This window comes from Colias croceus, chromosome 19, assembly GCF_905220415.1.
Source record: "Colias croceus chromosome 19, ilColCroc2.1".
In the NCBI taxonomy this organism is placed as follows: Eukaryota; Metazoa; Arthropoda; class Insecta; order Lepidoptera; family Pieridae; genus Colias; species Colias croceus.
In genome coordinates, this window is record NC_059555.1 from 7,040,630 (window position 1) to 7,053,719 (window position 13,090).

The following is a 13,090-nucleotide window of genomic DNA, read 5'->3' on the forward strand; positions in this document are numbered from 1 at the left end:
AACCTAATAAATTTTATACTAAAACCTTCCTCTTGAATCACTCTATGTATTAAAAAGCCGCATCAAAATCCGTTGCGTAGTTTTAAAGATTTAAGCATACAAAGGGACATAGGGACATAGAAAGCGCCTTTGTTTTATACTATGTAGTGATATGCAATGATTTCTTGACTATTAATCCCTAGTTCAACATTCTTAATCTGCCTGCAAAACTGCAAAAAGTTGATAAATTGATTAAAAAACTGGACATAATATCTAATTTCTATGGAAATAGTGTAGGTAGGTATAAATACCTCTGTTATATTGTATACCTACCTTATCTTTTGTATGGTATAATTAACAGATAGGCCAAAAATAGGTACTGCATATCTTTTTAATCTTTTGCAATATCATCTAAATGGGTCTGTTTTTAAATTTTTCAGTTGAGTTTAATTTATAGAACATCTTTGAATTGGACTTTTTTGCCAGGTAAGATATTTTTTATGTACACCTGTACACAATGTGTTTTTGCTGTCTACTCGCTATTAGATTCTGATAAATATAAAGCTATTCACATACAAAAAACTTTTGTAAAAATATTTTATTGTACATTGGTCTAACAACAAGAGAAATAAATAAATGTTAGACACTTTTTTAAACCTGGCTTAGAATTATTTTAATACCATACAATCCAATATTACTCATTTCAAGCAATCTTCTTACTAAGGAAGCAGAAGAAATGCACAGCTAATAAAATATAAAAGGCGGATGTTCCATCATGCCTTACAGATAAGTTGGCTTCAGGATTTGGAGCTATGGGTCCCTGGTAATACTTATCGTAGATTTGTTCCCAGAATTGTGCTCTTTCATACAAAAGCCTGTCTTTGTATTCAAGGGTTGTGTTTAGAGACATGTATGATAAATTATCTGCTGTTGTCGGTCTCCAGGCTGGTAAGGACGATCCTGTTGGTACTGGTTCCCTGGAAGAAAAATGAACATATAATAACAAAGAGAATAGTCATATTTGTATTTGGCCAGCATAATTTGTTATTTTTTTTTTGAGTTTAATTATTTATAACATTTTAATCTAAAACCTATTTTGCTTTAAAATGATTTGACTCCTTATTTTTTTATTCTTTCTTATGAATTTTCAAGTGGGTTAATTATTTGATTTGTGGTGCAATTAGAAACTTACCCATATTTTATAAAATTCAACCACAATTCCCGCATCTGCCTCTTCATTTCCTTGTATTCATTAGTTATAATATTTTCATCAGGCGAATCTAAAACAGCGTTTTCTTGTGCGCAGTGTGTGGCCCCACGTTGATTCGTATGGGGTATATAATTTATATCATCATCAACGAAGGAATACTCGTATAGATATACTCGATTGTTCCCAGCTTGCGCTTGTAACTTAGCAGCTCGTAACATTGGATAACCAAACATACTATCTGTAAAATAATCGATATATCTCATAATATTACTGTTGGCCACAGGTTCATCATCGAAATAAAAATCCCTTGCATGTAACGCTTGTTCCTGCTTTTCTTCTTCATTGGCAAATCGTAGATCGTGTGCCAAAAAGTCTGCAAAGTTATCATTCATTCTGAATTTCCAATGGTCAAAATATCTAACTCTAAAAATTCCTTCCATCTCCGCGAAACCATATAGCATTGGATATTTCGTATAATTTCCACTAGAGAGAATATTGACAGGGCTGTCATCTAGAAATATTTCTTGCCCAATATCTCGTTCAATGCAAGGAGCAAATATTGTAATATGGTCAGTTCTTTTTCCAACATCAACTGAAGTTAGAACGTTGAACGGAGCGGTGAGATAAAATTGTTCTAGTGCCTTTATATCATTGAAGTTTCTGAAATTTAATTGTCTCGCATACCATTTTGCATTTTCAATGGGGTTTGTTTGAACACTATATGCGCACACATTAGCACTACTCCCTGGTATCACTTTGTTGAACAGTCCTTGAGCTAGTTTGGATATCATTAGCAAATCAACGGATGACCCGCCAGCACTACAGCCAGATATGGTCACGTCATCAGGATTTCCTCCAAAGTTTGCGATATTATTTTTGACCCATCTTAGTAGAGCAACTTGATCTTTTATGCCAGCGTTTCCAGGAGCGGCTTCAGTCCCTAAACAGAGGAAGCCGTATGCTCCTAGGCGGTAGTTAAAAGTAACGACGACTATGTTTCCAGTTTGCACTAAATTTTTCGGGGTCAGGCCGTTCCCATAGCCCAACACATACGCACCTCCATGAACGTGCACCAAAACTGGTAAGTTCTGACTTGTAGCATTTGGTGTATAGACACTTGCAACAAGACATTGTTCCCGGATTTCCTTGCCATCCGGTATTCTTGAATTTTGAGGACACTTTATTACCTCTTCAACAGCTTCGAACGGCTCTGTCCATGTTGGTGGAGGTAGAGGTTCCTGAAATATAAATAATCTATACATTGATTGTACTTCGTGTTGTGCTTAAACCCTTGCGCTTCCTTTTGTTGTGGTTCTATTTTTATAGACATTTTGTAATCCCTTTACAACTAAAGTGTAAAAAACATTTTAGTTGTTTTAAATTGGCAAATGTAAAACAACTAAAAATCAAAAATATTATTAGGTAATTCAAATAATGTTACATTATTGCAAGTAAATGAAATACGTAAAATTCTTCTTATTTGCAAATTTGTATTAAAATTTTAAATGAATAGTCACATAGTTCTAAGGACCAAGTAAAAAAAAATATTTTTACCTTTTCCTTAACTTATTTGTTATCATAAAGAAAAAGTATCGTAACTATAGTAATTTATTAATGCTCTATAATCTTACCTTAAATCGATTTAGCCCCGTGGGTGCAGTAGCGTAGGGAATTGACAAAAAACTATACACATTTTCATTTGGCAATTTATACCCTTTCACTGGTCCTTGATTCGTATTTACTAAACGATAATCTAACGTTTCAGTTTTTACGAACGAAATCAAACAAATAAGAGTTAGAACGTTCCCAAACATGGTCAAAGAATAATGTTTAGTGCAGATTCCATAACATAATAAGTAAAAAGATAATAATATGCAAACGTTTATTGATAAGATAAAAAGATAACTTATTTATATTTATAGAATACTTAACAATATGACTATTGTTTATCGTAATACGTGATTATTTAAATTACTTTTCATAAATTGTGCTTATTGAGGCGAATAAAGCTTGAATACTCTGACGATAATTAAAAAGTACTTACTTCAAAATAAATTAATTACAATGAAACTAATTATCAAGTATATTTAATGGTATCGTAAAAAAATTGATAAAAAAACAATAATCCTACAATTGGCTTTACCAATAATTAAATTGGAGTGTATGTTTGTCATATAAAAATAAATATTACTTTTTACTATATGGATGTATACCAAAATACCGCGAAACCGCGGGACACAATAACTAGTTGCCAATTAAATTCATTGCTAATGTCTTAAAATTTTCGGTTTAAAACTAGAATTTCTCCCCATGACCATTTTTAATCACATCGAAAAACAAATGGTTTGAAATTTTGAATTATTTTAAACAAAATATAAAATAGTTTTATAGTTTTAAAGCAAAATAATGAAACACGCCGGACCAGTGAATTAAAAAGTTACAAACGACAAATAAAAATAACTACCTACGTTAAAAAAACCAACTTCAAATACGGAAAAATAAAATAATAAAAAATATTCGATATTATTAATTAGGTACTATATATTACTTAGATGTGCTATTTATTAAATAAGTTTGATGTCGGTGCAAAGCCAATGTAAAACTTACGTAGTAACTAGTAGTTTTGATTTCATAATAAGTGCTTAGTGCTTGGGACCGACTTCAAACCTATTTAATAAAGAGCACATCTAAATAATCCTCCTTTTTTTGAAGTCAGTTAGTGAGACGTAATTTATATCGCGAAAAGACTATATACCTAAGTAAGTTTTAAAACGTGAGATCATAAGAATGTTTTCTATCACTTAGCAAAGTTTCATTCTCATGTGTTTTGCAGTCACATAATGTATTCACGTACCCTATTATTATGCATGATATTTAGGGCCGATTTTTCAATGCCCAGATAAACAGTCTAATAACTACCCCTCGAATAGATTTATTCAATTGCTTATCTAACTCATAACGGCTCGCCTATTTTTCAATCGTGATTTATTTGATGAATAACTATCTGACAAAATATTTCCATATTGGCAGCTCTGCTCTTGAAGTGGCGAAACAAAGATATTAAATTAGTCAGGTTAGAGCGGGATAGAGTCAACTTGCAATATGTCAAAAACCGTCATTAGGACTCACGTCAGGAGTGCATTTTAAGTTTATCTTGTGTTCTATGATTGTTGATTATTGTTTTGATTCGAGTAAAGAGTTTTGATTAAATTTGTGTTTAAATTTATATATTTTACGATGGAAACGACATAAAGGCAGCGTTTGGCAAATTTTCAATGGCATGGTCATCAATACTACCAAAAACATCAATTTCAATATGATTTTAGTTGATAATAATTATATAGAAAGAGACTTAATTGTGTGCTTAATTGTTAATAATTCTATGCTCTATGTTATTACATACGAAAATATCCCAAATTTGACGCGTCAGTTGTCAAATCAAACGCCTATTCGTCGAATAGCGCGCTATCTGGCCGTTGGAGCGGCAAGTAGATTTATTCATCAAATAACGTAGTTATTCGATAGATAAGTCCTATTCGTCTATTGAAAAATTGAATATTTTGTTAACTGAAGAATAAAGTCTATCTAGCTGTTTATCTGGGCATTGAAAAATCGGCCCTTAGTTATGTAAAATGAGTCAAAATATAGAGACTTTTGACTAAAGCCATGTTCGTACATTTTAGGAATACAATATTATGGAGTACTACATATTTTAATAATGTGGATAGACATCACTCAGTACAATCTTTAAGTTTTATATATAGGCATTTGTGATAAGATAGAGTGCAGTATTGCAAAAACATGTTTTGTGTGAAAATATTCAATTTTTGTTGTTCTAAGTATACAATTTATTACAATATTTATATTATCTTTTTTCCATAACTTTTTTTAGGTTTAGCAGGCTACTTCGATATTCTGATTATCCAGGTAATTCGTAATTTCTTCATTACGGTTTTGCATAATGTCCTACTGATTATGAGACATAGATTAATTCGTATTGAAAGATCGAGTGAAAAATAAATTATTGTAATTTTGAGTTTTAATAATTGCAGCAGAAATTAGTGGTGTTGGGTAACTTCCATATCTTGGTTACCAATGACCATGTTGTAGTAATTTACTGTAGAAGTGTAGAGGAATATAATTTGTATATTATATTTTCGATTACATATTTTGTTTCCCAATTGTTTACAATTGTTTTTTGCATGCAAGAAAATATTAAGAACTTTATCAACTAAAATATAGATTTGATAATTGCAAAATACATATTGTGGCATGAAAATGAGGACTTCAGATTAACAAATCAATGATAATATTCAACAAGGATATCACCTGTATAAGAGAGATAATAGTATGAGTATAGTATTATCAGTGGTATAAGTACATAAGATCTGAACCGGCTTCACACCGTGTTAGACGTAATTACTCATACATTGTTCGTCACAGATATGCTGATCAAAATATATCAAGGGTGGGTAACCATGCTGACTCTACAATATAATAGTACTAGCTTTCCGTCCACGGCTTCGCCCGCTTTGTCTAAGACCTAATAAATTATATACTAAAACCTTCCTGTTGAATCCCTCTATCTATTAAAAAAATCCACATCAAAATCCGTTGCGTTGTTTTAAAGATTTAAGCATAGGGACATAGGGACAGAGACAGCGACTTCGTTTTATACTATGTAGTGGTGTGTTAAATAAAACAAATTATATTCTTATTTTATATCAAATTTATTCCACAACTAACTAACTTATACGCTATAAATATTAAGTAGGTATCTTTTGTAAAGAGTAGTGCAATAAAAATGATGTCATCAAAATATATAAAACAGACGATCCATTTCTAACAGAAAAATTGTTGATTTCAGGATTTGGTGCTGAAGGATGCTGATAATATTTATCGTAGATTTTTTCCCAAAATTGTGCCCTCTCATATAAGAGTTTATCTCTATACTCTATGGTATTATTGAGAAGCATGTATGACAAGTTGTCTTCTGTAGTAACTGGTGACCAAGAAGGAAATGGTGATCCGCTGGGAACTGGTTCTCTGAAATATGTTTTTACAATTAAGAAACTTACAATTAATTTAAAACAGGAACCTTAATTTGAAACAAAAAGTTAATTAACAATGGGAACCGTATTTTATACTTATCATGAGTTACAAAGTGATTAATTTATTAGTAGCTAGCCTAAAAAAATTAAGATTTATTTTTTTTCTGCGTATTTTTCCGGGATAAAAAGTATCCTATTTTATGCCCAGGATGATAAGGTATAGTTATACCAAGTTTCATCGAAATCAAACCGTTAGTTTTCACGTGATGCCTGAACATACAGACAGACAGACAGACAAATTTTAATCACATATTTGGGTTTGGTATCCATCCAGTAACACCCGCTGCTATTTATTTTTTCAATATTTTCAATGTACAGAATTGACCCTTCTACAGATTTATTATATGTATATAGATTACTACCTATATTATTTACAATAAAATCAAATTTCCTTCATCGAACACTTACCCTTTAAGTATAAAATTCAACCATATATCTCGCATGTAGTTTTTCATTGTTTTGTATTCTTGAGTTATATTATCTTCATTGGGGGAATCCAGTACTGCCATTGTTTGAGCGCAATGAGTAGCTCCACGTTTCTTTGTATATGGAATTATATCTACATCATTATCAACGAAAACATATTCATACAGATACACTTTATCATTACCAGCTCTGACCTGTAGCTGAACAGTTCGTAATATATGATAAGCAAACATAGTATCCGTAAAATAATCAATATACTTCAAAATATTATTTGCACCCACAGGATCATCACCAAAGTAAAACTTTTTAATCATTTGCACGACATGTTCTTTTTCTTTCTCAGTAGTAAAATGTAAATCATTCGGTAAAAAGAAAGCAAAGTTATCGTTCATCATATTTTTAATTTTTTCAAAATTACCAATTCGGAAAAGGCCTTCCATTTCAGAAAAGCCGTACAAAATTGGGTACTTATTATAATTTCCACTTGTTATTATGTTCACAGGACTATCTTCTAAGAACCTTTCATCCTGACCGACATCTCGCTCAATACACGGAGATAATATTTTAACATTGTCCATTCCATTTAAAACATCAATAGAAATTAACTTATTCAAGGGTACAGTCAAATAAAATTGCTCTAACGCTTTTATATCATCAACATTTTCGAATTTTAAATTTCTTGCGTATAATTTTGCATATTCGAGCGGATGAATTTGGAAACCGGCATCTAGAGTATTTGCGCCACTCTCTGGTATCACTTTATTAAATAAGCCTTGAGCCATTTTAGACAGCATTAACAAATCTACAGAGACCGCTCCAGCGCTGTATCCTGCTATAGTAACGTCTTTAGGATTTCCCCCAAAGTTAGCAATATTCTTGTTTACCCATCTGAGTAACGCAACCTGATCTTTCATTCCAGCATTACCGGGTATTGCTTCTGTGCCCAGACATAGGAAGCCTGGCGGTCCAAGACGATAGTTAAAAGTGACAGCTATTATCTTTCCACTTTTAACCAAATGTTGCGGTGTGTATTCATTACCATGACCTATAAAAAAACCTCCTCCATGCACGTACACCAGAACAGGTAAATTTTCAGCTGTCGTATTTGGCGTAAAGACACTAGCAACAAGACATTGTTCTCGATATACATCACCATTGTCTAGTTTATGACCTGATTGTGGGCAAAAAATATCCTTTTCAATAGCTTCAAACGGTTCAGTCCACGTTGGCGGTGGTAACGGCGGCTGTAAATCATTAAAATTTCAATAAAATTACTGACTATTACTTATTTCTATTCTTCCATATTGTTACATATGTTACCGGAAATGTATGAAATCAAGGAATTGTATACAATTCCTAGGAAATGTGTACAATTCCGATACCATTTATGAAATGTATAAAATATTGTTTAAAAAACTATTTAATGCATGCATATCCTAGGAAATGTATACTCTTCCTAGGAATTGTATACAATTCCAATATCGTATTAGGAAATGTGTAAAGTAAATGCTTTCTGTAATAAAACACGTTGTTATTTTTTTTTATTATAGCTCTCATTGATACAATCGGGTAACAATCATACCGTAAAATTGTAATTATATTTTGTTCATATTATTATCTTACTAATTAACATTTTAAAAATCAACTATCTAACTTTTAACGTAAATATCACAAAATCAACTTATATTTATTCTTATAAAATCAAATTTTCATTTGGCAAGTAATCAGTCCCCTCGTCCCGCTGTCCCCGCGTATATTTGGCGCAGTCGAATTGTATAATCCGCCGTATTACATTACGGCTAGCTATTTTAATATGTCGAAAATTCGCCTTTTTCCAAAATTCTACAAAAAGACGGTCGCGAGCTGACGGAGCCCCACTTCGTGGGGCTCCTATTTCTGTGCAGTTTTAAAAAACACGAACCTAACCTAACCCACCCCCTTATCCAAACCAAAAATTTCTGATTACGAATTATCGGCAATAGTTATTACAAAATGCCGACCGTTTGTAAACGGCCAGATTATATACAATTTGTCTGCGACATATCAATATCTTAAATGTTTTACATTTCCGATAGCTATTTAGGAAATGTATAGATTTCCTAGGAAATGTGTATAAAATAATTTATTTCACACATTTCCGAGCGATTTTAGGAATTCTATACATTTCCTAGGAATTGTACCTATACAATGACGGATTACATACATTTCCGGTAACACATATATTAATTCTAATATTTGATGCTCGACCTGATGAAAATTTTATACCTAAATTAAGTTTACGGATATGATAATATTATTATTTTGTCAATTGAGGAGTTTTCGTTGGGATTCATAAATCTTGATTTTTAATATTGATTTTTATAAACCGTCCACTGGATATAAATCTTAAATTTACTAGTACTCTACTGACAGAACCAAACTATTCTAATGAGAAGTAATAACAACTTTACCTTGAACCGATCTAATCCAGTGGGCACCGTGGCGTACGGAATAGAGAAGAAGCTGTATACATTTTCAATATCTGATTCATAACCTTTCACTGGTCCTTGTATTGTATTCACTATCTTATAATTTAAACTTTTTACTCCTAAAAATAATATTGTACAAAACACTCCTACTTTAAACAACATTGTCGCAGATGCCAAGACATATATTTAAAGAGAATGAGTTAATGACAGTTGAGATAAGATAAAAAAATTCATTAAAATTAAACTGCTTTTGCTTATGACTATCAACAACTATTAATTTCAAGGCATTGCTAGTGCGTAGGTCAGTAAATTATCTCCTTGTATATATGTCATCTACTCTAATATTATAAATAGGAAAGTTTTGATTGTTTGTGTGTTTTTTCATTCTTCCCAGTGCTTTTATTACCGTCGTCAATCCTTTCCTTATCCCTTAAAGTGGACGCATTTGCACGAGCCCTATTTTTGAAAAAAAGTATGTTGCACGGTTGATCGCTTTACCAATTAAATATTTGCTGCAACTTACTAAATAAGTAAGTTAATCAAATTACTGTTTGACTAGTAACCACACTTTCAGAAACATTAATAATATATTTTTCGTTTGTTTGTTTAATTTTTTTTATTATATTTTAAAAACATTCTTCAACAAAATAACCTTTTAAAGTACAGACATTTACAAACACTATGTATACAATATTATGTATATATATATGACGTATACGACGATAATAATATGTAGGTATATAATTGACGTTTGTGACCTAGTGCAAAGTGATTGTAAACAATTGCATTAGTTCTTATTATTGTTAGCTTTAAATAAATATATAAAATGAATCGTCAAATGTTTTGGTAAACGTAAAATTCGAGTTTGACTCCACAAATTCGGCTTTTTATTGGTTAATGAAAAGGTACATTTTTATATAGAGAAAAACTGAAGAAGTTTACGTGGAAAATAGTTAAATAGCACTTTTCTTTTTCCACGTAAACTAGAGTTCTTATACATTTTGCAATATTATTAATAACTACTTCCACAAATTTGACAATTTATATTTCCTATCATCGATTTCTTATGGTAAAAGTCCCAAAGCCTAGTATAATGAAATTAAATTAAATAAAATATTATATTATAAGGCTTAGGTTAGGCTTAGGTAGGCTGTTTCTTATTACCTACTTAAGAGATTATTGATTTCCAGATTTGGCATTGAGAGGTGCCGATTATATTTGGCATGGATTTTTCCCGAGAAATGCGCTCTTTCATATTTGAAGATTATTTTTATATACTATGAGATTGACAGATATTTATCGTAGCCGCTGTTACTGGTCTCCAAGCTGGCAGTCTTTATGCACTGGAAACAGGATCTCTAAAGTATTCAAAAAATACTATTCCCATACTACGTATAATATAGGCAAATCTATACTAATATTATAAAGCTGAAGAGTTTGTTTGTATGTTTGTTTGAACGCGCTAATCTCGGGAACTACTGGTCCGATTTAAAAAATTCTTTCGGTGTTAGAAAGCTCATTTATCGAGGAAGGTTATAGGCTATAATATATCATCACGCTACGACCAACAGGAGCGGAGCCACGGGGGTGAAACCGCGGGGAGCAGCTAGTAAAAAATAATCGTACTAAGTATATCTCAGTTAAGTGTAACAAATTCTATAATTATGATGTATATTTTTCTAAAATAACTTTTACCAGAATACGTAAAATACTTAACCCAGTCATTATAAAACTCAGCCTCTTTTCTCGCATATGCTTTTTCATTATTATAAACTAGCCATGCCGGGTTTATCCGCAAATAAAGCAAGTATTTCTACAGCTTATGTGTTATTCTGGAACATAAGCTACATCAGAGCATAGTACCATCAAAATCCCTTCAGTTTTTTTGGAATGAAAGAGTAGTAAACATCCATCCACCCAAATTTTCTGTAATACTGTAAAATGATATAGAAAACTTTATTTGCCCATTTACAAAATATAGGCACTACTTACTACTTCCTACTACACACTACCTACTTGTTTGTAAAGATGGATATGATAATTGCAATACACTGAATAAATGCCGAATATCGTATCATTATGCTGTCCACATAATCATCAGCAGCTCTAACGTTTTTGCCTTCTTACTCTATCTACTTCAAAATGTGATGTAATACCATCGAATGAGCCACACCTTCCGTCTCAGGTGAACTATAATTATCATATTAATAAAGAATTAACAATTGTGTAAACACGTGTTTTTAAAGAGCGGGTACATTGATAATAAAACATTTGCCCATTTGGCATGTAAATTAAGATTCAGTTCCGTGCAAATTCTTATTTTGAATACAGGTTATATTTTTTTATAAGGAACCGACTTTGAAAAGAAGATTTCCAAAAAAATACTAAAATTCATATTCACACATAAAACACTAAAATTCTAAATAGACGTCAAGTCAACGTCGTTTCTTTACTCAAACTAAGACTCAAATCAAGACTCAAACCGAACCCTTAAAGCCGTTAGTAGGTACACCGACGAATTCGCGTGCGCAGCGAATCTCTGCGAAACTACTGCGTAGCGAAATATCTGCGGAACGTTAGTAAACAGCAATGTTTTCGCAACTTTTTCGCAATGCGTCTGTGTAATGGCCATTTCCCAGTTCCTTGCGAAACAATACTGACAAGGACGCAACTATTTCATCTATCTAAGTGCTAGAGTGAGACATATCATATGCGAAAACCTGCCATACTACTGACAGATTTTTCGTTGTTTCGCTGCCGCTCGCAAATGTTTTTTTTTTTTTTAATTATTAATATCTCAAAAAATTGCTCCTTAAATGCTCCATCAGAATCAGTAATTGCTCCACTTCTATAATTATTAGTTTATTTATAAGTTAAAAAAAAATCAAAATACTGAAAACTTGATTTCCCTATAGAATGAAAAATATTCTCTTTTCATAAGAAAATTTATTCCAAAAAAATTGCTCCCGATTTGCTCTATTAATTACAAAAAAAATATTTATATAATTTTGATAATTTTTACAATAATTAACTGAAAAACTATGTTTGCATAGTAAACTACTGCGCTGTGACGTCATCAATTGTCGTTGCGATGCTTATGGGCCATATTTACATGTATCAGCACTGCAGCGATATCTATGTTTTCTTATTTATATTATTTACTAGATTTCCACCCGCGGCATCGCCCGCGTTTCAACATATCTGTTCCTTTCAACTTTTGCTAGATGAAACTCAATAATTAATTTATGTATTAGTATGTATAAGTAATATTTGTATGTAAAACCTATTGTCAAAAATAAAATTATTTATAATTAATATAACACATATTTTATTATTTATACTCTAGTGAAAAATTTTCAGGTGATTGTATAAAAGTAGGGCTCAATTTTTTTCGCGAACCCTACTTCTAAATAATTACCACTCTTCAGTAAATTAAAACTCCATAACTGAATCCTTTCATACCCTGAAATAAAAAGTGCATGTTAATTTTTCTTATAGTAAACAAACATTGAAATTCAATTATAAAAATACTTATTTAATTTTATACCTTGATGATGAATCATCATCATTGATGATTGATAGTAGAAATATTATCAATCATCATTGATGATTGATAGTAGAAATAATTATTATCTACTGGCCTTGATATTGTTGTGTTAATAATTGCTAAATAAAACATGATGAAATGTCTCCATTTTAGTATACATAAATTTTCATATACATAAATACAATAGTAATAAAATAACGTCTAAGAAAAAGCTGTCCAGTTCAATGAGCATTGTCGGTTGAGCATTAAAAATCTAATATTTAATTTTATATTCACAATTTTTAATAAAATCCGAAAAGTATGCTACTTTTACATGATAATCTATGTTACAGCTTCTCCAGACTGTACA

The 13,090-nt window shown here is 31.4% G+C and overlaps 2 protein-coding genes across 2 annotated transcripts; both read right to left on the minus strand.

Moving 5' to 3' along the window:
• Positions 1-601: 601 nt before the first annotated feature.
• LOC123700144 (esterase FE4-like) lies at positions 602-3,005 on the minus strand. Its single transcript, XM_045647275.1, has 3 exons — positions 2,821-3,005; positions 1,172-2,427; positions 602-956 (listed from the first exon to the last, which is right to left on the minus strand). Exons 1-3 carry the CDS (start codon positions 3,001-3,003, stop codon positions 683-685), a joined length of 1,713 nt encoding a protein of 570 aa, XP_045503231.1. The 5' UTR covers positions 3,004-3,005; the 3' UTR covers positions 602-682.
• Positions 3,006-5,900: 2,895 nt separating this feature from the next.
• LOC123700508 (juvenile hormone esterase-like) lies at positions 5,901-9,457 on the minus strand. The gene is made up of 3 exons (XM_045647741.1): positions 9,177-9,457; positions 6,709-7,970; positions 5,901-6,235 (listed from the first exon to the last, which is right to left on the minus strand). Exons 1-3 carry the CDS (start codon positions 9,354-9,356, stop codon positions 5,956-5,958), a joined length of 1,722 nt encoding a protein of 573 aa, XP_045503697.1. The 5' UTR covers positions 9,357-9,457; the 3' UTR covers positions 5,901-5,955.
• Between the last annotated feature and the right edge of the window lie 3,633 nt (positions 9,458-13,090).